Source organism: Eutrigla gurnardus (assembly GCF_963514095.1).
Source record: "Eutrigla gurnardus genome assembly, chromosome: 20".
NCBI lineage: Eukaryota > Metazoa > Chordata > Actinopteri > Perciformes > Triglidae > Eutrigla > Eutrigla gurnardus.
In genome coordinates, this window is record NC_139931.1 from 229,742 (window position 1) to 256,260 (window position 26,519).

Genomic DNA, 26,519 nt, shown 5'->3' on the forward strand with positions numbered 1-26,519 from the left:
CTAACAGATCCACAGAAATATAATCACCAACTATTTTCATCATCTGTTCTTCATCAAAAGTCATTTTTCATAAAGAAATGGAAGACTCACCATGCAGTTTAAAAAAGGTTTTGGGGTTGAACTCCTGAGGATCCAGTCCGTCCGTCTCCTCCCAAACTTCCCGTAGCTGAGCAACGCTGCCCTGAGGGGGGGGGGGGGGGCACAGTGAAACATGTAAAGAACTTCATTCTCTTCCACCAATAAGAAAACAATATGGGCGTTGGTGCATACCGGGGCGTTGACTTTGGGGTGCTGGCTGTGTTTCTCCTTCAGCTCTAGCATCCTCTTCTCCTCCCTGTCCCTCTTCTCCTGGTCCAGACCCTTCAGGTACTCCCGTCTCTCGTGCTCCTTCAGCATCTCATAGCGCTTGAACTCCTCGTGTCTCTCAGCGTCGTAGTTCTCCAGGTCCTTGGTGGCCTACGCAAAGAACCGGACATCAAAAAGTGGGGTCAGATGTCTGGAGTAATGGAGTGGGAGGCCAGCCGTAATGTAGTACCCTAGAGCCTGATCAGTGTTGATTTTCCAGTCTCTGGGGGGTCCACAACAGTCCAGTTTATTATCTCTGGAAGACGTTACCGTGGAGATGAGCAGCTCCAGGTCTTTGGCCTCGAAGGTGTTTTGATTATGGGGATCCAGATGTTCAAACTGCTTCAGCAGGGAGGCGTGGTCCATCTGCAGGCCTTTAACAAACACACGTTGGACTTTTGACCCACATGACTTCTAACCATGTCCTGCAGACCCTGAACGCATCTCTGCGTATCTCTTTCATATGATTTACTAAAAAAATGTGAAACGCTTTTAGGGAATATCTGGATGTGTATTGTTTGCAACCTGAAAAGGGTGTGTAGGTGTAACTGCAGGTGAAGATCCTGGCTATGGATCATCACTCAAGAGTCCACTCACTCTGTGTGTTGGTGCTGTCCAGTTTGGCCTTGAGCAGCATCCTGAGGCGGGAGACCTCCTGACGCTTCAGCTCATCCAGACGAGTCCTCACATGGTGACTGACCAGGTCCAGCTCTTTGCTGAGACGCCCGTTCTGACAGAGAAGGTGAGAAGATCAGATTAAACGTGAGATCCTCTTGCGTGTTAAAAAAAAGCTAAATAGGGGGGAAGCATCGACCGGGAGGACGGACGCTGACCTTGATGTCCTCTGTGTTGGCTGTTTGCAGTTTCTCCCTGAAGTGATGGTCCGTCTCCAAAACCTCGATCACCTCTCTGAGGTACCTGTCGTAGTACAGGCCGGTGTCCTGCAGGAGAGCGTTGCAAAGGGCAGGTCATTGACAACAAATCTAAACTAAAAAGTGCCTGACTGAGACTAGCGAAACCGTTACCACGTTCTCCTCAGGCACGCCCTCTTTAGCTTCCTGTTCGTTTGCATTGCGATCGATAGGCACGGACCAAACCCCAGCAATGACGGATAGAAGCAGCAGCAGCCAGCCAGGATTCAGGGTCATCATCCTTCATCACAAACAACATGTGTTACAAGATCGTAGGACGAGTGTGTGACAGACCAAAACTAGCCACATATGTCTCCTCCATCCTCAGTTTGTATAACGTGACAAACAATAATCCAAATCAATATTTCATTTGCCAAATTAAATTAAAGTTAACCATTTCAGAATCAGAATCAAAGTGGCTGTATAGTCACCATTTTCCTTGGTGTTCAGTTTGCACAATATTTAGAAAGAATAAACAATAAAGCAAAGTACTGCAGTCAAGAATATATAATATAATATATTCTTATAATATAGAATAATATAGAATATAAATATAGTCAAATCTTAAATAGAACTCGATCTGCACATCAAACTATAAAACATATTTAATATATATTTTCTTGGAAACACAGATAATAATGCAGGTTTCTGCTCGTTGCCTGTTGCCATTACAACGCCGATCTCTCGTCATCTTCAACGTAACTGTAAACGAGCACAACAAGGAAACATCCTCCGCGTGACGAGCGTCAGCGTCATTTAAAGGGCCAGTCCCAGTTTATCACATGTTTCTATTTGTCACTACTACATGACTCACGTTCACGTCGGATTTTAGTGCTTTTACTTGGTGGCTGGTGTGAGCATTGTATGCCGAATTTACCAGGAGACTTTAGAGATGTTAAAAACGTCCAAAGTTCTTTTTTTATTTTATGTGTGCGTCTTCGCCGGTGAGAGGAACCCAGAATATCACATTTGTTATGTGGAGTTTGGCTTAACGATCGATTTTGAGCAGGGAAACGTCTTTTTGCGTGTTATATTAACAACATACATTTAGATTAAACCACCAGCAGTGTTGCTAACTGGGATACATATCACGGTTTAGTAAGATATTGGTATTATGGGTTTGTTTACGTAGCTAGTTAGCCAACGAGCTAGCTTAAAATCAGTGGTAGAGGAGCAGCCGGATGCGGACGAGCTGCTTATCTTCCTAACAATAACAGTAATAACATCTTTATCATTATAGCATGACTGTGATTGAAATGTGTTTTTATGAAATCCTAAGCACGCGTCGTTGTCTAAAGGTTTACAGGTGAAATAAGCGACAGGTACGTGACAGTTAGCCGTGAGCTACAGAAACGTTCTCTCTACCTGCGCCGTCCCTGTTCCTGTGTTGTCCCTCTTCTACGTCACGAAGTACCATGAATTAAAACTCCGCCATCATTACAAGCTTTAATTAGCACCTGTTTGAACACAACATGCCTCTAAATAGCTCGTCACTTACCGCACGTATGTGTTTAATATCCGACCCGATGCTCAAAGCACGATCTGTATACGGGAGTCGGATGCAATTGACGTCATGAGAATGCAGCGCCGGGACGAGATGATGCCTTCAGAACTATCGGAAATATGGAAGTTTTGTATATTTTTGACGGTTTTCTTTATATCGCACTACATCCTAACATATGCAAGAAACCTCCCATTTAAAAAGACAGTACCAGCCACTAAAACATCTGTTCCTGTCACTGTACTTTACGGGGTTATTTAGTCCCACAACAGGCAGATGAATGGTAACATAAACTTAGAGCTCGGATTCACTACCCTGTGAATAGTACGTGAAGGCAGCATTATCCCACCAGTAAATAAGACACGAAATAAGACACACACAGCATCTACACACGTTCTAAACGTTTAATTGCTTCGAAAAATAGATTTGTTTTATATTTAATTCAGTACACAAACACAAAGTGATGGCAAGGTGAAATAAATTAACATAGAAAGAGCCCAACAAAAATTGCACGTGATAATAAATAAAAGGTATAAATATTCTCTTGTGAATGAGACCCTGGGTCTCAATGAGATCACCTGTATAAATAAGGGTTAAATAATTAAAATAAAATAAAATACAATTCTGCATTAAACTCATCTAGGCCTACGATAAAAATTAAAATAGATAATAAAATATGGCACATGCAAAACACATAGTTGCAAAATATGTAATAAATAAAGTTTAAAATAAATTAACAGTCACTTAATAAAGTCATCTTAAAATATCAAAACATGTCAGGGCATTTTGAGGTAATCAATTTGTATCAGTTTTACTGATGAACTTTGAATAAAGTTTTTTGATTGATTCACACTGTCAATGCAACAGCTGATTCAGTGTTTAGAAATCAATCTCTCTCATGTCAGTGGGAGTCCCGGGTCTTTCGTTCTCCACCTCCTCATCCTTCTCCATGGGGCCCTGCTGGAGGCTGCTCCTCAGCCGCTGCCGGAGGGCATACTCAATCATGTCACTGTAGCACTCCAGCACTGCCTGGATGCAAGACATGGAGGGGATAAGTCATCGTGTCATTGATGCAGAACTGTAAAACAAGCACAAGTGTTCTGTTATAAAACATATATATATATATATATATTCACCTGGTCAGCCTGGCAGAGCTCCGCCAGCGCTTCACTCATGGCGGCCAGCTGAGCGGGGCCCCTGTTGCTGAGGCCCCTCAGAGCACAGTTCAGCGAGGCGGCGGCAACGAGCGACGGCAGCGCCCCCAGGAAGCGGGTGTCGCAGGCGCACATGGCGGCCAACGTGTCGCTGTGCCGCCGCAAGGTGGAGAGCAGCTCCTCCTCCCCGGAGTCGCCTCCGTCTCCGTCTCCTCTCTCCTCCACAGAGGCGAGGAAATGTGGCAGGAAGTCCTGCGGTGTCACCGCTGCCGTGTCCCATCGGAGGGTGGCGAGGATGACACGCTCCATCTCCTGAGGGAGGGAGGGATGGAGGACAGGTAGGGGTCAGAGGTCAAGAAGGGTTGTGATGTGAGAACAGATAGGAATATTCTCTGGATCTGAAAGTCTGCAGTATCATTCCTAAATACTCATTTAGCCCCGACTACAAATTCTAAATGTGATGAAACCTCATGATATTATATGTAATGCATGTATGTGTGTGACTCACTCGCAGGTTCGACGGCAGGAAGCTGTATTCGGCCGCGGCGCAGAGCGTGTCGGCGGTGACGTTGTCACACTCTGTGAGCTTGGAGGCGATGAGGATGCAGCCGGCGGCGAGGCAGTAGGGTGAGACGGGTAGAGACAACGTGGTGGACAGGAACCGGTCCAGCAGAGAGACAGACAGGGGGAAGACGGCCTCGTCGCAGCCGCACTCGCAGCACACCTGGAAGGGAAAGGAATAAAGGTGTGAGGTGTCGGTTCCCCGGTTACCATGACAACCACATCTAAAAGGAGGACACCTGGACGGAGCTTCATACCTCCAGGGCCCATTTGGCGAGCTCCTCCCGGCGCTCCGGCTCCCGCTGGACGAGGGCCACGTAGAGCATGGAGGGCGCGTACCTCTCCTCCACACGCAGCAGCCTCCGGATCACACGGAGCCCCGACACGCTCGGGTCCCACGGGGCCCGCAGCTGAGGTGAGACCACCACCGCCACGTGGACCTGGTCTCGGGTCCCGGTCTGGCCCTGGTCATCCTCCACCTCCTCGCACCACAGAGACACAGTTCTGTCCATCGGCACAGGCCTGCTGGGTAAAATAGGAACTTTGTGTACGTCCACAAAACAAGAGAGAGACGGCAGGTCGTGGTGTCCCTCAGGGTGCTGTGCAGGTAAACAGGAGCTGGGTAATCCTTTTCCTCCCCCCAGCTGGAGTAGTTCGGCTCCCCGTGAATATCACTCCTCAAGTCTCGCCTCACTTTTATACCCAGCAGGGAGAGGGAGGGAGGGAGGGGCAGAAAGGAGGCGTGGACCCTCATGAGTGACATAAAATAATAAGAAGACAACAATATGGTCCGTGCAACAATTGCTCCAACAGGTGGGGAGAGGGAGAAAAAAAGAAGGAGCGCAAGGGAGGAGAGAGAGGGAGGCAGGAGGGGGGAGGAGGGGGGAGGAAAGAAGAGCAGACAAGTGAGGGAGTGGCCCGGGGGGAACAGAGCAACAGCTTGTCTCCGACAGTGAAAAGAGAGAAGGAGGGAAAGAAAAGGCAGAGAGGGAGAGAAAGGTCACAACCAGACTGTGACAATGGGAATGGATGACAAAGGAGGAGGAGGGTGTTTGTTTACAGCCAGAGGAAAAATGTCAGAGTGTGGACGGATCGGAGACCCTCCACAACATTTATCACCCCCCTCCCCCCATATGACTCCTGTTAATACGATAATCATATTCATATGATCGCTCTGATGCCGGGACGGGTTTGTTGAGTTTTTAGGTGAAACTTTTAAGGGATTAAATAAAGGTGAAATCAAATAGAATCAAGTTAATAATTAATGTTCTCAGTGGGGATTTTTAATGTCACAAGATGAGTTGGGCAGAAGATTTATACACAGAAAAATTATCTTTAAGATAAATAAAGCAGCAAATATTATTTAACATAAAATTAATCAACATTAAATAAAAAATGCTGAAAATAAGCTGGTTATAAATGCTTTGTCTTAATTGATTTAACTGAGCTTTGTTTTGTTCACCTTGAAGGAATTAAATCAGATTCAGATTCTCATAAATGAAAAATTAGAAAAACTTCTCAAACTCACAAACACAACAAACACAGGAGAGAGCTCTCAATGACACAGACATGGATCTAATAGAGAACATAATTAGCAGGTTAATTGATAATGTTGAGCCTTGTGATAATGAGATGCTAGATATATTACTAATACTAGATTTCTTATATCGGAGGAAAAGCTTGTAATAAAGCTTGTAATAATGATCCACTTCATTAATACGACAGTGAAAACAAAGTTAAAAGTGATTTTCATGGTTGAACCAGGACGGACACATTTCATTAATAAAACACTTACATTGTACTTTTTACACATTCCTTTCCCGTGAAAACTACCTGCTAATAAAAACAATTACATTCAATTAAACGAGTAAAAATGCTTCCTTGAGAGTTGATTTAAAAGTGTGTTTTTTTAGAATATAAAAGTTTATTTCTCATTGTCAAAGCAACCTGTGGCCCACTGACTCCCCCCCTCCCTCCCTGGGGGAGAGAGCATCGAGCCACCGGGGCGGAGGCCGTGGAGGGCCGCGGGCCGGAGGGCCGGCCGAGGTATGTGCAACAGACAGTGGAGTCGCAGGTCAATGAGCCGTATTGTGTCTCTTTACAAATCAGTGTCAGACATCAGCCTCCTGGCCTTCTGCCTCTCTCTCCCCCTCTCTCTCCCCCCTCTCTCACCCTCTCTCAGACACACTCCTCTCTCTCTCCAGGGACTCCTTCCTCGCTCGCTCACCAGAGAGAATACAGATTGGATGTGACATTTGTTCTACAGGTGGCTCTTCACACCGAGGAGAGAAAGAAAGGAGTTAAATGACGACAGGCGACTTGATTTCAGCTGATCATCAATAATTCATCCTGTTCATCCTCTCACTAAACTTCACCTCTGAGTGATCACACGTTTATCTCAGAGAATGTGATCTGGATCTGACTTCCAGTCGTGGTGGGATCATTCACTTTAGGAAAGTATTAAAATACTCCATTACAAGCAGAGTAAATTATATTTATATTAATATTTATAACACTGATTTCTATTCTCCTTATTACTGTTTTCATATCTGTGTATATATTTGTGAATGCTCCACTGCAGACATAAATATATCAAAGGAACAGTAACTATATTTCAACGGATTTAATTCAAAGTTTGAATTCATTCATATCTTAGTGCACTTTTTCTGGAATAGATCACTTCATTTAATAATAAATAATAATACATTTTATTTATCATCCGGAGATCTGAGAGGGCTTCAGGTTAAAAGCAGTTTTGTTGAAAATAAAATGAAATAAAAAGGTTTAAAAAAACAAACATCTAAGAGGGGGGAACCAGAAGAAACATTTGAAACAGTCAGTTTCAGTCTTTATTGTCCCACGTGGGAAATCCTGTCCTCAGCAGACTAATTCATAAAGAGATGAAAGAACGTCTGACGTAGTAAGATGAATAAATAAAACTGAGGAGGTTTTATTGATCGTAGTGAGAATAACATTAAAGGGAGCAGCTCAGACTCTACGTTGTGGTCATGTGACTGGCCGGTGTGTAATGAAGTTCAAATGAAGCAAAATAAAGAGTGTGATGAGAGGAGCAGATAATAAGGAGAGCCCATAAGGGTCCCGCTGGTGGGCTCAGAGGCCAGCTTGATCCGCATCATCCAGATTAGAGCTTTTCATAAAGGCAACATGAAGAGACTCTGATCCTCCACACGATGAGGCTTTAGTGAGAGGAAGATGGGCTTTAAAGCTGTCGACAGGCCTTCGCCTACAACGGGGGTCTGAAAGCAGTCGGGGGGGCAGACCGGCAGCCTGTTTAAGCACCCTGATAAATTCATACGTCGCAGCTGTATTCAAACAACTCGGATGGGGAGGGGGGGGGCCTGAGAGGTCCTGAGAAGGGGGCGTGGCTCCCCGCCCCTCATTTTCCAGCTCATTTCCCCGGATGGTGGAGAACAGAGGTCCTATTTTCTCCTCAGCCTTTCACCTCACACAGACACCTGCTGGCCACTGGGGGGGGGGGGGGGGGGGGGGTAACCAGTTCACAAGTTTAACATATAAACACATTAACCGCTCATGCTGGGATGTTCAGTCTGGAACTGTGGGACTGAGGTTTTTAAATGAGATCAAAGGTTTCATCATATTTCTAATAAAGACACTAACTAATGATATTATGTCTCAAACATTTCTGTTCTATTCTTTTCTCTCTCATGTGAAATAATCATCAAGTAATTCATTCTTCTTCTTCTTCTACAGTCAAGATATACTCCTATTTATACCATTCATGCATTCATATTTACTACACCTAATACTTATTTCCACTGTGGTTACATTATTTGTGGTTATTTTTGATTTGTTATATTTATTTTCTCTACATATCTTGTGCTTTGTGTTGTAGATTTTACATAATCTACGTTTTACATCGTCCCGATTCTACATTTCTGATTCTACACATTTACGTGTGACATCATAATACTGTAAGTGAGCTGTGCATTAATACAGACTTGATTTTAATTTAAGCAGAAATACGTTTTGTCATATATGTGCACACAAACAAAGGACTGTAATGCCAAACAGCTGGTTTGTGGTTATGATGATGGATAATATATTTTCTGTTTGTTTGTGGAGTTTGTTGGACAGCTGAGGAGGAAACGGATCTGGATCACGGGACGGATAACGCATCATTCATCACTGATGGGCCTCGTTAGGATGCTCCGCTTCCTGGCGCTTTCATTTTTCAGTTTTGTTGTTAGATTTTGTGTTTTTGTTGTTGCATTTCGTGTTTAGTTCTGTTGTATATGCATTCTCTTTTATTGATTGTTGTGTGCTTTTGTGTTGTTTTCTAAGTTTTTTGTATTTGACGTGTAACTAAATAAATCAGATGTTTGTTAAGATTCCACCATTTATTTTGAAATAATCATCGGAGGACAATATTATGAATGATGTAGATGATTACAAGGCTCACACATGTGAAAACTATAAGGCATGCAGCACTTTGCATAGGGCAGGAATGGCATCATACAGTACTAAGGAGCTGCTGCCAGCGAGCTCATCCTTCATCTTCTTCCCTTCTGAAAGGAACAGCGGCGACGCATAACAACACACACTGAGAGCACGAAGTCTCAAACACAGAGACGACGATTAAACAACTTGAATAAAGGAGGAGGATGGAGAGGAGAGGAGGGCGGCGCTCTTCATCAGACACACGTAAACAAGAGACATCAGGCCGTCATGGAAACAACACACAAAGAAACACTGCACGATGCAACATTCATATAAGCAAAACAAGCCTCCACAGCGCCCCCTGCCTCTGCCAAGTAGTAACAACAGTCTTCATTCCTTCTCATTGGATCATATAGAGTCTATATATATGTATATATATATGTTCATATATCTTTGGGGATATATAAAGATCGTCCATACATGTAGGTCCACCAGCTGACCTGCAGAGTTACGGGTAGGAGGGAGCGCATGCTGAATCAGATGAAGCAGCTCCGGCCTGGGACTCGCCGAGTAGGCGCTGGGACTCGCTGGCCTGCGAGTCTGGACTGTCCTCCTCGGAGCTGGAGGGGGCGTAGAGACCCAGGACCTGCTGCACCTTCAGGGGGAGCTCCTGGGGAGGGAGGGCAGGAGGGTTAAAAGAAAGATGGTGACCTTTGCTCTCCATTATAAACACACATTTCATCTCACCTTGCACTGAGTCAGCTGGAGGTAGATGGCCTCGGCTCCACACAGGACGGTCTGCAGGTCCAACCTCATGGTCAGCTCGTTGATGTGCTGGACAGAGGAGTGGAGAGTTAACACACACACACACACACACACACACACACACACACAGAGAGACACACACACACACACACACACACACACAGAGACACACACACACACACACACACACACACACAGAGACACACACACACAGACACACACACACACACAGAGACACACACACACACACACACACACACACACACACAGAGACACACACACACACACACACACACACACACAGAGAGACACACACACACACACACACACAGAGAGACACACACACACACAGACACACACACACACACACACACACACACAGAGACATACACAGACACACACACACACACACACACACACACAGAGACACACACACACACACACACACAGAGACACACACACACACACACACACACACAGAGACACACACACAGAGACACACACACACACACACACACACACACACACACCTTGAGGATGGTGTTGAAGTCGTGGTCGGAGCCGATCAGCTCTCCTCTCTGGGACTGAAGGATGGAACAGGCGATCAGCAGGTGGAAGTTGTCACACGGCAGACCAGACCAGAGGACCTGTTACAAAACAAAACATGTCATTGTTTTACCACGTCAGATATTACTTTTACACTATTTATTGTTTGTAATAGTAGAATATAATGTGATTTTAAGAAGATGCTTCAATGAAAGTCCAACGTTTAACACAAAGTTCCTCCAGCTTTTACATCACGGTGACTACCTGTGGTTCTTATCGTTGAGTCTATGGTTTAAAGGAGAGAATCCGACACTCACCTCCCACATGGTGAGGATGTCCTCGAAAGAAAACTCTCTCTTGAACCAGATGAGCAGCCAGCGGAAACAGAAGCAGAGCGAGCCGCTGTCCTGAGAGTCTGACGGACGGAAGGAATACCTTTATGTTTCATTTACTGACCGGCAATAAAAGGAGGAGTTATTTGTAAATGAGGTTTATGGCGAGTCAAGCCTTCAACATATTTCACATATCATGTAACCTGGATTATTTCCTCTCATTTAGCAGCTTTACTGTTTGTCGTGCATGTCAACACGCTGTGCATCCATTCTGCAGATGCTGCATATGTGTCTTTCATACATCATAAATAATACATTATAATGCACAGCCTTGAGGTTGCATTATGTCTAATCTCTCATTAGCTTTCCCCTTGCTGCTGCTCTTTCTTTGTTGCATTCTGTGAATAACTCCTGTATTATTTGAGTCTGTTCCAGTCTGACTGAGTGAGTGTGAGCCGACTAACCCAGGAAGTCACACAGCTCCGGGTCCAGAGCCTTCAGCAGGATACTGAGCTGCAGGAGCTGCTTCTTCATGGCCTCCTGAGACTCTTCAAAGTTCTGGTGCTGCAGAGGACACGAAGAGAGTCTTCTGTAAGAAAACTACAGCAAACTTGACAGTGTGTGCTTCCTGTTTTCATTTAAATCCGTTTCTACTGACCACCAGCTCCATGAAGCCCGTCAGACACCAGAAGGACTCCACCTCGTTCTGGGTGACGAACAGGAGAGGAGAAAGGAGATCACTCATCCCCTGGACATACCCTGAGGCCGGAGGGAAACAAAGGTGTCATGTATCTGCCTGAAACATCCCTTCAACCATCTGGAAGTGATGATTCAGGATGGGAAACCTTTGATCTGTACCGGGACTGAACCGGTTTGCCTCAACATACACACCGAGGTCAAAGTTGTACATGCAGTACGTCATCAGCACGTCGTTCAGCAGAGTCAGGCCCGGGTTGTCGTTCCCAGAGAAGAAGGTGTTGTGTCTGTCCGTCCGGCTGACGTCTCTCTCTGTCACGACACAAAACAAGACACCTCAAACTCCAACGTCCGTTAAAGAGGCAGCTGAAATGATCACAGATCAGATCTCCTGTTTCCTGATGGACTCACCTATCAGGCTTCTGTATCCTCTGAGGAGGGAGTTCCTCATCTCCTGCTCTTCACTGACCGACTTCCACTGCACCTTCATTCTGAAGTACTCGTCCCTGCAGACACACAAGCTCTACCTTACAGGAAGGGCATGACGCTTTGGCTTATTGAAGCTTATTTTATTCATTTGTATGAGCCAAGATTAAAAACTTAGACAAAGATCGACAAAGATCGACTTAAGTCATTTTGGACTGAGATTCATGACCAGCTTATCGCCCCAGTGCCACCTTGAAAGTCCACGATTAAAGTAATTTGTTGAATTTTTAGAAAATCTGAAGTTCAGAACGACAAGGTTTTTCTGGCATCAAGAATGAAAGGAAACCAAATAAGAGATTGGTAAGCTTAATTAGGAGGGGGTGTGATAACTCGACCAACGTTTTGTGCCGCAGGATGTCCTCTCTCTCCCCGACGGTGCTGTTCCACGGATAAAAGCCCAGGAGGAACTTCCAGACGTCCTTCCTCAGGGACGGTGAAACGCCCTGCAGACGGACAGGAAGGGATGAAAACACAAAGATTCTTCTACATGTGAGATGTCACCGTGTTTCCTGCTCACCCCTCTGAAGATGAGCTCTTTGACCCTCTCAGGGTCCTTCACTCGCCCCTCTGGGTCCAGAAACTCTTCCCATCTGTCCAGAGGTTGTCCTCTGGTTGCGTCCGGTCTGGGACCAAGCTCCACCCCCTTCATGGAAAGACGGCACAAACATTGATTTTGACACTGATTTTGATTTTAACGTTCTAACAATCCATCATCTCCAAACTCTAAACGGATCTTTTTGTTTTCCTTCTCCTACACAGTTGATGAGTTCGAAGCCGGGCTCTTCGTCGGACTGGGGGGGCAAACTCGGATCCTGAGCTGAACGCATGTGGGTGGGGGGTCCTGGGGGACGAAGTGCCACCCTGAAGAAATTGGTGACTTTGGAGAATCCACCAAACGTCGTGGCATAGGGGTCCTGGATAAATCTCTGTTTAGGCAGAGAGAGAAGACAGAAGAGAGAGAGCAGAGGGTTTTTTAACTTTATGAGTCGGAACTACAACAAACTTGAGAGGTCAACTCCCACTTAGTTGTGGGTTTGACGGAGTGACACGGAGGTCTAAAGATGTGTGAGAGAGGAGGTTGGGGTCGGGACTTGGGGGTATGTTTTTAATCCGAAACTGTAAAGTGATGATCAAAATGATTTGTGATGAAAAATAAAAGCAAATTACCGAAACAAGATCGGAGCCTCCGTCGTCGAGGAGCTGCAGCTTATCGAAGGACTGAGAGAGGGCGCCTGAGTCGTGGGGGTAAGCCAGGAAGAGCCGCCCGTCAACCGGCGACCTGATGACAACAACAGAATCCATGTGATGTTTTTTTTACATGTGACAACAAAGACGTAAACGAGTCCATGTGTAACCGGTCGTCAGCTGTTTCCAGAAGGGTCACAAGGTGAACGATCATGCTGTGATGATGCAGTGATGAGGCGACTCACTGGTCCAGGATGATGTAACGCTGCAGGGCCCTGAACAGCTCCCTGGTTCCTCCTCTGTGGAAGTGCAGAGGAGGCAGCGGGTGGCCCCCTCTGCTGGTCAGCACCAGGAAGTTTCTCCCCAGGGAGAACCGAGCCCTCCGGAGGGAGTACAACTCCGAGAGAGGCAGAGAGAACGACCACTGGCCTGCAGGCGAGAAAAGACACATTTAGTTTCCTTCTGTTCACTTGAATCCGCCCGAAGTGGCAGACGTGTAAACATCACCTGAGTCTTTGACGGGGACATGTTCTCGATCTTTCTTCACGGTGCTGATCACCGCCCAGTCCGGCTCGTAGCCAGGGTCGTAGTTCGTGTCCTCCTCCCCTCCTTCTCCGTCCTAATTAGTGAGAAGTGAGATGATGGGAATATTATTTGAGATAGAGAAGAAATATAGTTTTTCATGTGTAGCAAACGTGATTACTGGCCTTTTTGGTGTAGAGAACAGCGGGGGCGCTGCGACCCTCGTCCTCCAGCGGGCTCCACTCTAAAGCCGGCACTCCGACCTAAACATTAAACACAAGGGATCACAAATCACTCTTTTACTTCGAGGTCCCCTCTTTGCAACCGACTCGCTTACCCGCTCCACAATGCGGATGAAGCCCGGGATGGTGGTGTCCTGGTTACTCCTCTTGGCATTCGTGTGGAGGTACACTCCCTCCTTCTCAAATATCAGCTGAGGAGAAAGAAAGAAAGAAAAAACATTTCTTAAAAAGCCACGTCAATCATAAAAATGTGAGCTGGAATAAGATTCTACTTGTGTGAAAATATATCTATTTTTTATCATCTGTTAATATGCTGATTACTTTCTCAAATAATGTTTTTCCCTGAACCACGGCCTTTGATGAAAATACAATAAATTCTGAAAAAAACAGAAAATATACAGCCTTCGGTGAAGTCTTCAAACTGCTTTTGTCCAACCAAATGTATTTAGCGTACTTTATTTAATTTCTCTTTGTTGTAATTTCACTGTGATTTGTTTTGGATTGTTCTTGTTTTTACTGGACTGTTGAATTCTTATTGAACTTTTAAAATCTATTCCCCTTGTTGTACAGCTGGAAAGCACTTAATAAATAAATGTATTATTATTATTATTATTACTATTGTATATGACATAGAAAAGCTCGCATCTGTGAAGGGCCTTCCCTTCACAGATGCTAAGTTATTGATCAGTTATCAAAATGTTTTTTGTTGATGTCGGATGGACTTTGACCAGACCGACTCTGACGTTACAATGACATCATCACGTGACTTTAACTTCCATGTAAATATTGTGAAAGTAAACGTGTAGCGCCTGTACTGTCACACTGCGGTTCACGTTAAAATATATACTTATACTATACTATAATATACCTCGGCCTATGAATAACCCGCCTACCTGTATGGCAGGTAAACACGAAACTGGAGCGTGTCACGTGATTACAGGTCTGTCAGGTCGGTCGGCGAGGACGTAACGCGGGTAGTTTCACCGTGATGACACGGTATCGGCCGACTTTGTTGCCTGTGAGCTTCTAGAAAAAACAGCTGCCTGCTAGTTAGCTAGCTACACCAAATCGACAGCTAGCTTCGGGTATCAACAATAAGCTAACAGTAACAAACGGGCGCGAGGAGGTTTCCCACAATGCCACAGTGGGGGGGGGGGGGGTACATACCAACCGTTAAGTAACGTAAAACACGAGAATACCTTGTAATCCTCAACGGTGTGCTCCATGTTTCCCGTCACCTGTGTCTTGATTTCTTTTCCAAAATAAATGTTACGTCATACTTCCTGCTTACCCCCTCAACAAACCACGCCCCTATTGGTGACGTCATGGCCGTCTTTGGCAGGAATGGCCAATCAAACCGCAGTACATAATACTGCGTTTGGTCTTTTTTTTTTTTTTACAACCTTACATAATTTTTTTCTTCACATTTATAAAAACATTACGGAAGCGTATTAGGGCCACTGTAAGGGAAAAAAACGGAGCCGAGAGAGGTGGGCAACGCATTTATGCTAGCTAACTTCCCATGAATGTCGCTTTTATCTTTAATTAATCCATCCCAACGTGTGTCAACGCTTTGCTAAGGTCCTTATGGTGATGGCTGTTGATCGTTAGTGTTGGTTAATTTTATATGGGCCAAATTGTCATCTTTTGTGTGTTTGTTGATCGGGTGGTTTGGCTAAGCTAGCGGTCATAGAGGAAGTAATCACGTAGTTTGACCCGGATGTTTGCCGTTGCTATGACAACAAGTGAAAGCTACCGCTACCTTAGGCAAACCACCCGCTCAACAAACACAAATAAGATGACAATTTGGCCCATATAAAATTAACCAACAATAACGATCAACAGCCATCACCATAAGGACCTTAGCAAAGCGTTGACACACGTTGGGATGGATTAATTAAAGATAAAAGCGACATTCATGGGAGGTTAGCTAGCATAAATGCCAGTTGTTAGCATCGTAATAAACTAGCAAATTTGCCATTTTAAAACCAGCAAATTTGGGACTTTTAATCTCAAAATATTGCCCACCTATCTCGGCTCGTAGAAGTGTAATGCGTTCATTTAAAATAATAATAATAATCATATATATATGCAATCCGCTCTGTTTGATTTAATTAATAAGATAATTAAAAAAGAAAACGTTTTGTAAGAAATAAAAGTCAATAAAATAAACACCACAGTTAAAAAACAACAAGGGAATAGGGAATACGTTTTTTTCCCCTTTTCTTTTTTACAATAAAGCTTTACAATTTAGGCTACAACAGAGAGGCTATCATACAAAAATCACAATAAAATATGAAAAAACACTACAGAAAATATGAACAATACATCTATCTAATAGTGTGAGTGAGTGCGTGTATTTATACACGTAAATGTTTATGCATATAAATTGCTCGTAACGTTGTCATGTGACTCGTGAGCAGCAGTTGGTAGGTGGGCTGAGGTGAGGAGGAGGAGTAGGTGGGGCGTACACGTGAACGAAAACAAGGCGAGTACGAGCCTGCCCACAGAGCTTGGTCACGTGTCCAACGTGCGTTCTATTGGAAGTCAGTAAACAGGTGACGTCAGAGGTGCGTCAAGTCAGCAGGGCTAAGTAAAACAAAACCGGATATGACCAGACGACGTTAACCTTCAAACTATTTTTTTATTCACACGATAAACTCAATTTCACATTAAATTAAAAAACTCTCCCCTTTTATTTCGTAGGACGCTCTCTGTGTTGAAGGTGATAATTATACGGAAAATGGGATTTAAGATGAAAAATATATTTAACATTGTTTACATGTATTACTGAACTACACAGTTATTTCCAGGAAATACTTATATAGAACTGCGTAACTAATTCAAGGACGCCTTTAAGTAATATATTGAACAATAAATCAGACATACAGACCTAATGGGCCTCCTGGGAGGACAACATATCGCTGTCGCTTGTATTTACATTCAATCCCTACACATTCCTCAACGACATGACATTTTATTTTGAAATTCCCCGCCGGAAACGCCTCCATGAATCCCGGCTAGTTTACTGCTGGTGTCGAGCCTAGCTAGGGGAGAGAAACCGTGGGGAATGTAGATTACGTATGACAATAAAATAAGTGAAGTTTCGGGTTGATCAACACCGGCAACGTGGAAGAAAGCAACCGAACAGGTAGGCGAACGTCTCGGCGTGTTTCTGCCATTTACTCGTGCGCGCCTCGGCTACGGCTAAAGCCTGAAAATGGTGGTGGAAGTGTGGTCCCTTCACGAGAAAGGCTGCACACACGAACACTGAATAAACAAGCAGATCAACAACAACAGCTGCAGCAGCGACCGAGCGCTGACGGTCCGCAGCATGCGGGCTAAAGAGACGTAGTGTTGAAGCTGCAGCGAGCTAACGGTCCGGTAGCTGCAGCTTCAGTTGTTAGCATGGGCTGCTCATGGAGGAGGACTCGGGCTGTGACAGATTAGATTCAGCAGGTTGTTTGTGCATGAAAGAAAAAAACATCCACATTTTAAAGCTAACCTTGATTTTCTTGTTTGAATGTTTTTTGTTGCAGGTATCACCAGCAACCAGGCAACATCTCTTCTCTCCCCTGGCTCTCCAGTGTATCATATCTTAAAATCACCCAGTGCCTCTGCATCATAGATCATAATCCCCTTTGCATTTTCACCCGTGCTAAAACGATCACCAGCAAGAAACAAGTGATTTAAAGCAGTCACCGAGCAAAATCACCTGTTAATCCAACTGTGTCCACATCAGCATCACTCAGCTCTCATCAGGTCATCCACATTCAGGAAGCTGTTCAACTTCACACCACAATGGCCTCCATCACCCAGTCATCCGAGCCCGACATCCCAGACAACCACAAAGACAGCTGGCTGGCACTGCTTTCTGCCGCGGAGGCGTATTGCCAGAAGTCTGGCTGCGACCTTGCCATACTCAGGGCGTGTAAGAAGTTCCGGTCATCCGGAGGAGGCGGCGACGCGTTGAGGAAACGGGAGAGCGGCGGCGGCAGTGCCTTTCCCAAGGAGTGTGACTTCTCCTACAACGTGTGGGGTCAGGGCTTCCTGGCCGAGTCGGCACGCCGCTACATCGACGACATCGGCGTGCTGCACTCCACCACCATGCTCACGGCCCAGAAGCACATGCGGCAGGCGGGGAGAGAGGGGGGGACCAAGCTGGTGGTCGACCTGACCTCTGACCCCGGACACAGAGGGGTGAGTGGCCTGCACGTGCTGCGTACCGCACCGTGATGTTCAGAATCTGTAACATGGTTGTTGCTGTTGCAGAACTTCACAGGCGATGGCGTTGTGGGCGGAGTCAGTCCCAACAGCAGACTGTATTCCCAAAGCTACCCGTCCATCTACAGCTCGGGAGCGCTGACCGGGCACGACGGCGGGCAGAATGACAACGGAGAGCAGGAAAAGTGTGCGCTGGAGGCCGAACAGGGGAGGCAGCGGTCCGGGATCGAGGACCTGGAGGAGGAATGTGAGGACGAGGAGGAGGAGGAGGAGGAGGAGGAGGACATGGATGAGAGGAGACCCTACGGGAACGAGAGTGCCGGTGAGGAGGAGGAGGAGGAGGAGGAGCGTCGCGTGAATCTGTGCATCATCTGTGTGATTCCGTTCTGAGAGTTTGTCATGGTTTTGTTGCAGGTGTCTTCTCCATGGACGAGGACTCTCTGTCCCGGGACTGCGAGCCGTTCTTCGAGTCCGACGGCGAGGAAGAGAGCACCGATGGTAAGAGTTCGGCACGCCGATGAAAGTAGTCGATCCGTCTGCACAGATCCACACTCGTGTGTTTCACTTCCCCAGGCTCTCTGAGCGAGGACGCTCCCCCCCCGCCGCGAGGCATGGCCATGGGGCAGGCCGCGTACTCGTCCCGCCACCACGCCTCCAACGCCATGGCTCTGGCCCGCTCGCTGCCGGTGTCGGTTCCCGTGTGGGGCTGCAGAGGAGGCCGAGCTCAGGGAGACAACAGCAGTGGAGAACGGGTAAGCTTCCCCGTTCTGGGGGGGTTACGATCAGATCTCTGGTCTACTCTTCATCAGTTCCCATCGTCTTCATTTCAAGTCAGACATCCTGAAATAAAAGACCAATGTTTTTGTGTTGATGTCACCTGCCTGAAGACCAAAACAAAGGAACTATTCACTTCTCAGTATTCTGATGTGCCGTCTAATGACCTCGACCGATCAGTCATGTGACCGTATAAAAGTGTGCGTGACACTTGTGCAAGGTTACGCATTTTTACAAATAACAATTCAGCATGAAAACCGTTTCACTGACTTTTCATCCCACTCCTCCTGTGTAACGTGAGGTTTGTATTCCAGGTGGGCTGTGCTGACCTGGAGCACATCGCTGCCAGCATGAAGGCCCTGCTGGCCCCTGGAGCCAACGATGGGACGGAGATGTTTGGGGCCCTGCCTCGGCCCCGCCTCAACACGGGCGACTTCTCCCTGAAGCACTGAGAGCGAAGCTAGTGTTGAAGGGAGGGAATGTGATGAAGGTGTGATGACGGGAGGAGGAGACCTGGACCGCCTGGCAGGATGTGAAACAGTGTTAAAGCTAGCGCCTCCATTTATTTCTCACTAACCAAAATTAACGACTCGTGCTTTGAGGGGAAAAAAAGGAATGTTGTTATGAACACTAATGACATTTTCAACACTATAGCCCCTCCCACCTCATCACTACACAACACCAGCTTCTACACAACACTACATTAGGATGGGGGGGCTGGACGGGTGTAGCCCCCACAGCGCTGATCAACAAGGACACTAAAACAGGGTGAAGACGTCCACCTGGCAGCCCGTTACCCACACCGTGTGCTGACTCAAGGTTTTCCGTGTTTTCCGTTTCGGTAAAATGACCGGTGAAGCGATGAGTTGTGGAAGTGCTGCATGCTAACACATAGATGGTTAGCTTAGTTTAGCATAAAGACTGGAAGCAGAAGGAAACAGCTAAAAAACGATACCTGCCAACACCTCTAGTTAACTTGGTAGTTTACGTCCTGCTTGTAAACTTAAAAAACAATGTAACAAGTTACTTCCTGGAACTATTTCAGTTTAAATCCCTCTTAGCATACATGCATGTGTGCAGATTAAACACATCAAATACAATTTGTCAATGAGTGAGCTTTAAACGTGTTTCTTAACTCCAGAGACAGCCTGGCTAGCCGTTTTCACCTGTTTCCAGTCAGTGCTAAGCTACGTCATTTAGCATATGCTGTTAGCATTAAGCACACGAGCTAGTGATCTCCCAGGACCACACAGGTGTCTCACCCACACAATCCTAATCTTTACTGGGTACGTTGACCAACAGGCCAGTCGTTGACTTAAAGCCCATCTATTCCTTCAAAGGGTAGAAACCAGAGAAATGGTTGACTTAACATGAAGCACCTCCTCATAACATGCCCATTTGTACTTTTACTTTTGCCAATGAATGACTGACTTGATAGAATGATTGTAAATCAATACTGAGTTGTGTTTTTTTTTTTGCTCCAGATCTTGTTGAAATGACCGAATGAATGAGGAAGTGACTGAGCAAGAACGAGAGAGAGAGATGGGTTGATTGATTGGAAAGGAACAAATGTCTCTCTGACATTTTCAAAAACAAATAAATGTTCTGTTAAGTACTTTAGTTTCAAATAAAGGAGCAACACCAAGAGAAAAGAAGAGTCTGCTGTATTTGTGTGTGAGGGTAGAGTACTATTAATGGCCTCTAGGGGGCGTCAGGACTCTACTGCAGTGAAGGACAGGAGTTCTGCCCGGCCATTAGCTGCAATATCATGCTGAAATAATGCAACATCGCTTCTGTTACACAATAGTTTAATTTATTGACTACATTCAAAACATAAAAAATAATGATCTGCAGGAGCTTCAGTTAAACAAGCACTCTAGAAGATGCAAAGTCCTGCGTGTTACAAAAACCACACGTGACCTCGTGGCCTAGAACTAAGTTAAATCAAATAAATTCACAATAATAAATAAAATAAGTAGGTGTAATATGCAACGCTTCCTTCATGCAAACCAGAGAAAGCAAATGTCACAACGTTCTGCTTTATCACGCCAACGCTTGTTCCCCAAACATCACAAGCTCCGCCCCCCGCCCTCCCATCATGCAACAGGCCTCCGCTCCGTCACTGATCCTTCTTCCGGAGAAGGCAGTAGGAATTCGTGCCGACCCAGAAGCCAGGGAAGATTTTCTCCTGGATGCTGGCTTTGAACTTGTGGATCAGCTGCACCTCCTTCTCGCCGCCGTCGCCCTCCACCGCCAGGAACTTGATGATGCCGGCAGGCTGGTCCACGTAGATGCCCATGGTGGGGGTCAGGGGCAGCTGGACATCCACGTTCTCGCTGTTGTGCCAGACCTGGTAGCAGGAGCCAGACCAGCCGGCGCCCCAGGAGCCGCTGTTCTCGCCGAGGCCGCTGGGGCCACGGGTGTCCTGGCCCTTCCTGGGAGCGCTTTCCAAGACCGCCCCGATGACCACCCAGCCGTCGTAGTCCACCTCCCAGTACCCCCGGTAGCCCATCAGACTCTCCTTACACAGCACCTACAAAAGGAGGGAGCAGCAGGACGTGAGGCGAGCTGCAGGCCGACGTTAAAGGGGGCGTGGCTAACTGCACTTCCTGCCGACCCCCGAACTAAGACACGAGACCACCAGTCGGGTTTTTGTGGGCTGCCTGAGATCCACAAACATGAGCTTCAACAAGCAATTCAGATTCTGACCCTTCTTTCGTGGTAGGCAGGCTCAGCCAATCAGAGCAGAGCGGGCTTCTTAAAGAGACAGGCACTCCTTGTTGAGCAGTGAGATACAAATAAAGTTTGTAAAGCTGTAACAGGAAACCAAAATACATGTATGAGCCTGATATGAAGCCTTTAAATGATCCCTGTCAATGAACATTGTCATATATGGTGAACAGCGAACACCGGTTGGTTGAGTTGAACTAAATGAAATAAATCATTATTATTTATAAATAAGACAATGAGATAGCGAGTGTCTCCATGTGACGGATCTATAAGTGCTTTAATTAGTTCATGACAGTTACTCAACGCGGGCTGTTTCCATGACGACCGGCGGGTCACCTGTGGGGAGTGCTCGTATCTCTCAGGCCGGTTGGGGTACGGGCAGGCGGCGTCCGACGTGCGAGCCACCTTGGCCCCGCCTTCTGAGATCCACAGGAGCTTCTGTGCCGTTTTATCATCCAGAGAGAGCGGCAGCCAATCTGAGAGAAGAGTTCATTACGTTTACATTTATGTCATTTACGTCAGTTTATTCCAAAAAAAAAGAAGTACTTTAAGCCTAAAATGATTCACTTCCTGTTCGGTCCAAAACCCTTTACTGTATCATCTAATTATCATAGTCGTTATGTTGAACGTGAAATATATTAACATTTAACTGGGCTTATTAAATTCATCTTCAAACAACCCATGAAGAAAAAACATGATATAAAATGTAGTGATTCATGTAATTAAAGTTGGTTTAACCCTGAATTGAACTTACTTACTACTTCCTTTTTAAATATTTTAAAACTCTAGTTTCCATTAATTACTTCAGATTTGGTTCTTTCTTCTCTCTTTCTCGTTAAAATGCTGTGAACAATAAAAGTCTTACGTTTCATGAAGTCGGCCCTGGTGGTGGGTTCAGGGATGTTCGGCTCGTATGGCGGCGGCTTCTCTGAGGTCATGGACGAGAACAAGAGAATTAGATTCAAGGTTGATATTAATCATATTGGCATGCCGCCATTAATGTGAGGAACCATTCATTTGTCTTTACCTACTGCAGTAGGGCTGCTTTTTCTTCCTGCAAGAGAAAACGATAGAATAGATGTATAAATGAACATGAAGGAGGATCGTAGTTCTTCTTCTGCATGAACACAATCTGTTTGCTTTTTAACATACAGCACTTTTCAAAGTGCAGTCAGCTACTTCCATCCATTCATCGCCACTAAATCAGCTGCTACTATCAACGCCCAGCGGATCACACGGCGCCCCGTCGGCTCCACGCTGATTCATGAGGTCTCCGGTTCCAACACGAGGCCCTGGAGCCCGGAGCCCCCACATGAGATCATGTGACATCACCACTGACAGCGGTGGGGGGTCGTTTTCTCAGAAGGCCTCTGTGTGACGGCGTCACTCAACACCGCCGAGGCGTGTTGGCCATGTCGCTGCCGCCGTTAGAATCTCGCTGCTTCCTCCGCTCTCGAGACGTCTTCTGACGTTCGGAGAAAACGCTGCGATCCGACCCCGCCGGTCGTCTCATCGGCCCCCATCCTGCGCTGTGAACTCGCCATCACTTTCTCACATTTCACACACATCATCAGTTCATCGCTACATCATCACACCGGCTTATTTCACGTGTCCAAAAATATGTACCAGATATGTGTCACATCACATGGAGAGAAATATTCAAACCCAATATATTTTTAGTGGCTAAATGTTGTCTTTTTTACGCTTTTCTCTCGGCCAACCAGGTGTTTGGTTTGTCCCTTCTGGGTTACCGTCAGTGGCGGTTCTAGACAAATTTTACTGGGGGGGCCAAGGTGGGGCCAATGTTTGATCAGAGGGGCACATTAAAAAATGGAAACAAATGATATTTAAACATTAAATACTTTAATTTTGCTTTACATTAAAATCATACAAAAGTTTAGTTTGTACATAAAGTGCATTGATTGAAACAATGAGGTAGTGCCATCATAGCTCCTCTCTTCAAAACTTGTGGCTGCCGTTCTCACTCTCATCTCGCATCCGGCAAGGCAGTGTTTGGGTGCGTCGCTCTAATTATTCCGTGTAGAGCGCTGAGTCACATTAGTTCCGCTTTTGGCGCTAGCGCATAAAATCGTAATAACTTGATCAATTTATTTCATTTTCATTTTATCATTCAGTCAGCTTATTCAGTCAGCTCTGGGGGGGCCACAGGGGGGGCCTGGGACATTTTTACAGGGGCACTGGCCCCTGTAGGCCCCCGTGTAGAACCGCCACTGGTTACCGTAGCAACATGGTGAGCCACGGCAGCCTCCGTACTAATGTAGACATGAAGGCTCATTCTCAAAGGAAACGATAACGATTCTTAGGTTCGGTGTTATTAATATTGTATTCCAGTCCTGAAAGTCCAAAATGCTACACACCGGCCCTTTAATTGGACATCCGGGCTTAAACTTGCCGGTAAAATGCCGGAGTGCCACGTGGTTTTAGGTGATCTGGCAACAAAGTTTGAGCAGATCATCAGGATATAAAACATACCCAAATAAATCTTTCCTCTCAGGAGCAGCACGAGGGAAGAAATGACCTGCGACGTCATGAATGTGAAAACTGGATCACCTCCATGAATCCTGTTTTGGCGTGCGGTTCTCCTAAGGGTGGCTAATACGTTGGTAGAGGCCGTAATTAAAAAATAAATGATATATACACGGTGTTGCTGTTATGCAGGAGACCATTAAGTTTGAACACAATTCCCAGACTGAGGACCAGATAAGGTGATAATTAAGTGGGCATGCAGAAATATTAATTGGACCCTACTGAGGCTTCAGGTCTAATTACAGAGCAGATTAGAGTTGGGATGTCCTCGCCGGACCGCCGTCCAGCATCTGCTGCCCGGTCACAGAGCTGGCGACAGGTCACGAAGCTGACGACAGGTCACTCCACCCGTCTGTCGTCTGGAAGAAAAGCCGGTGGAATATTGCTTCATCGGGACCGCGTGATAGATATCCTGATGTGTCTCCTATCTGAGGGGGGAGGCGGTGACCTCGGGTGACCTCGGAGGAGAGATGTCAGGCTGGCAGGAAGCGCGGTGGCGGGTTTCTGGACGCCGAGTGGATCAACAGGAAAGATCGGCGGTGATAAACTGATCCAGATTGATGACTTGGCTTCTCGGCAGCAGAGACACGGACGATCAATCTGAAGGGATTTGTGTTTGACTTCAAAAGGCCTGAAAGATCTTCAGTGAGGCTCACAGCGATAGATACGAGGACCAGATACGAGGACCAGATACGAGGACCAGATACGAGCCCCGCCCCCTCCCACCCCCCCGATGCGGACCATAAAAGGTCAGCATCAGGGCTCTGTTGGTTTTGGACGGCTCGTTTGGCCGTTTCCCCCCTCACTGCGGGACAGAGTCACATTATCTGAGCAGATCAGGTTCGAACATCTCACTGAGACAGCAACATCAGAAGACAGGGAGCCGAGGTGGCGTCAGAGTGATGAGCGGCGTTGGCCGAAGGGAGGCCCGGCTCGTCGCCACGGTTACCGTCACGACGAGACGGAGATGGGGAAGGAACTAAAACCCGTGGAGAGACAGACAGATGATGGATTCTGGGAAACGACGAAGAAAGAACAGGCTGGTACAAAGAAGAGGGACTGATCCAGAAGATGTCCTGTTCCAGTTATTTAATCATGTTTAGAGTATTTCATATCGTCAAAATCAACTCATCCTGTTTTGAAAGGAGACTTTTGACTGAGCAAATTCCTCGAGGAGACATCAAACAACCGGGGCTTTCACATTTTTGGACTTGAATTTCAGCAGCAGGTCACACTTCATTACTGAGACTGCTAGAGGAGTTTGAGTTATGGAAGCCATTATGGGGATTATAGGAAAGACTGAGCACGGATTAGAAAACGTCCAAAAGAAGCCGCAGAGGGACAATACGTATGAAGATCCAGCTGAGACGTGAGACAGGCAGATATGAGAGCTCTGAGGAGGCTTTGACTGGAAACGGATCTTTGTCGACATGAGTTACGACCAGAATCGAAGATGAGGAGTTACGTTCACCGACTCAACAACATCACATACACACATCATGAAACACGTAGTAATAAAACACGTACGTTCATCGACTCAACAACATCACATACACACATCATGAAACACGTAGTAATAAAACACGTACGTTCACCGACTCAACAACATCACATACACACATCATGAAACACGTAGTAATAAAACACGTACGTTCATCGGCTGGAGATGCATTTATGACTAAACTCAAACACTCTTCAAACAACCTCCACACACCTGACCTAAACTCCTAACTGTTGCTTTTCTGTATTTGAATCTCGTTTTTCCACTGTATTTGCACCTCATGTGAAGTTAGACATGAGTTATTATTTATTTATTTATTTATTTATATATAAATATATATATATATACACATATATATATATATATATATATATATATATATATATATATATATATATATATATGTGTATATATATATATATATATATACATGTATATATATATATATATACACATATATATATATATACACACACACACAAACACACATTCTAACAAGGTATACCAGATTTTAACTAAGAAATGAATAAGTTATGAAAAGGCTAATTAGTAATTAGGTTTCAATGACGATACGACTACCAGGTGATGGTTGGATGTCCCTCATGGGTTGCCATGGAGACATATGTGTAGCGTGGTTCTTACCTGTTTTATTGGGCGCCGGCATGATTCCGTTGGCGGTCGCGGCGCTGTTCTGCATCAAACGTCTGGTGATCGTGTGCCCGCGTGTCTCTGGAGGGTTGCTCTTATTGACGCTCAAATGGGGGGTGCAGTGTGGGGGTGGGGGGGGCGGTGACCTGAAGGGACAGTCCTGTCACATGAGACTCCGGAGCCTTTCTAGTGACCAGATAGCTGCAGACTCGTAAACACCCACCACATCCAAAGTATGTGCGCTCAGGGGGCGGCGTGCACGTGAGGCGGCGTGCACGTGAGGCGGCGTGCACCAACACTCATGTGAGTTATGGAAAGATGATTTTGCACGCGTCTGGAATATTTAGGGATATTTGGATCAAATATGTGCAGTTTAAGTGTAACGTGGTGACCTCTGACCCCCCTCCCCCGATACAAGTTTTCGCCGCAG

The 26,519-nt window shown here is 46.0% G+C and overlaps 5 protein-coding genes across 7 annotated transcripts in view; 1 reads left to right on the forward strand and 4 right to left on the reverse strand.

Moving 5' to 3' along the window:
- nucb1 (nucleobindin 1) overlaps positions 1 to 2,869 on the reverse strand; it is a 5,953-nt gene extending 3,084 nt beyond the window's left edge. For all 3 annotated transcript variants that reach the window (XM_084037384.1, XM_084037385.1, XM_084037383.1), the window contains exons 1-7: positions 2,755 to 2,869; positions 1,371 to 1,497; positions 1,179 to 1,286; positions 943 to 1,075; positions 616 to 719; positions 271 to 456; positions 91 to 181 (exon numbers count right to left, since the gene is read on the reverse strand). In XM_084037384.1, coding sequence (XP_083893510.1) covers positions 91 to 181; positions 271 to 456; positions 616 to 719; positions 943 to 1,075; positions 1,179 to 1,286; positions 1,371 to 1,496 — 748 coding nt within the window. In that variant the 5' untranslated portion in view covers position 1,497; positions 2,755 to 2,869. The remainder of the gene's footprint in view (positions 1 to 90; positions 182 to 270; positions 457 to 615; positions 720 to 942; positions 1,076 to 1,178; positions 1,287 to 1,370; positions 1,498 to 2,754) is intronic.
- A 700-nt stretch (positions 2,870 to 3,569) lies between these two features.
- Positions 3,570 to 5,108, reverse strand: ccndx (cyclin Dx). The gene is made up of 4 exons (XM_084037062.1): positions 4,730 to 5,108; positions 4,420 to 4,635; positions 3,894 to 4,223; positions 3,570 to 3,786 (listed from the first exon to the last, which is right to left on the reverse strand). Exons 1-4 carry the CDS (start codon positions 4,982 to 4,984, stop codon positions 3,637 to 3,639), a joined length of 951 nt encoding a protein of 316 aa, XP_083893188.1. The 5' UTR covers positions 4,985 to 5,108; the 3' UTR covers positions 3,570 to 3,636.
- Positions 5,109 to 8,827: 3,719 nt separating this feature from the next.
- On the reverse strand, positions 8,828 to 14,956 carry tbc1d17 (TBC1 domain family, member 17). Its single transcript, XM_084036870.1, has 17 exons — positions 14,865 to 14,956; positions 13,761 to 13,856; positions 13,609 to 13,686; positions 13,409 to 13,520; positions 13,147 to 13,330; positions 12,884 to 12,995; positions 12,472 to 12,642; positions 12,234 to 12,359; positions 12,056 to 12,159; positions 11,642 to 11,736; positions 11,426 to 11,542; positions 11,193 to 11,293; positions 10,999 to 11,098; positions 10,520 to 10,617; positions 10,187 to 10,303; positions 9,639 to 9,725; positions 8,828 to 9,561 (listed from the first exon to the last, which is right to left on the reverse strand). Exons 1-17 carry the CDS (start codon positions 14,889 to 14,891, stop codon positions 9,400 to 9,402), a joined length of 1,887 nt encoding a protein of 628 aa, XP_083892996.1. The 5' UTR covers positions 14,892 to 14,956; the 3' UTR covers positions 8,828 to 9,399.
- Positions 14,957 to 16,680: 1,724 nt separating this feature from the next.
- Positions 16,681 to 20,318, forward strand: akt1s1 (AKT1 substrate 1 (proline-rich)). The gene is made up of 6 exons (XM_084037019.1): positions 16,681 to 16,816; positions 17,205 to 17,865; positions 17,938 to 18,211; positions 18,304 to 18,387; positions 18,463 to 18,641; positions 18,978 to 20,318. The coding sequence occupies exons 2-6, from the start codon at positions 17,467 to 17,469 to the stop codon at positions 19,113 to 19,115; spliced, it is 1,074 nt and encodes a 357-aa protein (XP_083893145.1). The 5' UTR covers positions 16,681 to 16,816; positions 17,205 to 17,466; the 3' UTR covers positions 19,116 to 20,318.
- Positions 20,319 to 20,487: 169 nt separating this feature from the next.
- LOC311030992 (tripartite motif-containing protein 16) lies at positions 20,488 to 26,182 on the reverse strand. Its single transcript, XM_084037063.1, has 5 exons — positions 26,084 to 26,182; positions 22,421 to 22,447; positions 22,259 to 22,321; positions 21,730 to 21,869; positions 20,488 to 21,196 (listed from the first exon to the last, which is right to left on the reverse strand). Exons 1-5 carry the CDS (start codon positions 26,136 to 26,138, stop codon positions 20,783 to 20,785), a joined length of 699 nt encoding a protein of 232 aa, XP_083893189.1. The 5' UTR covers positions 26,139 to 26,182; the 3' UTR covers positions 20,488 to 20,782.
- Positions 26,183 to 26,519: the final 337 nt, after the last annotated feature.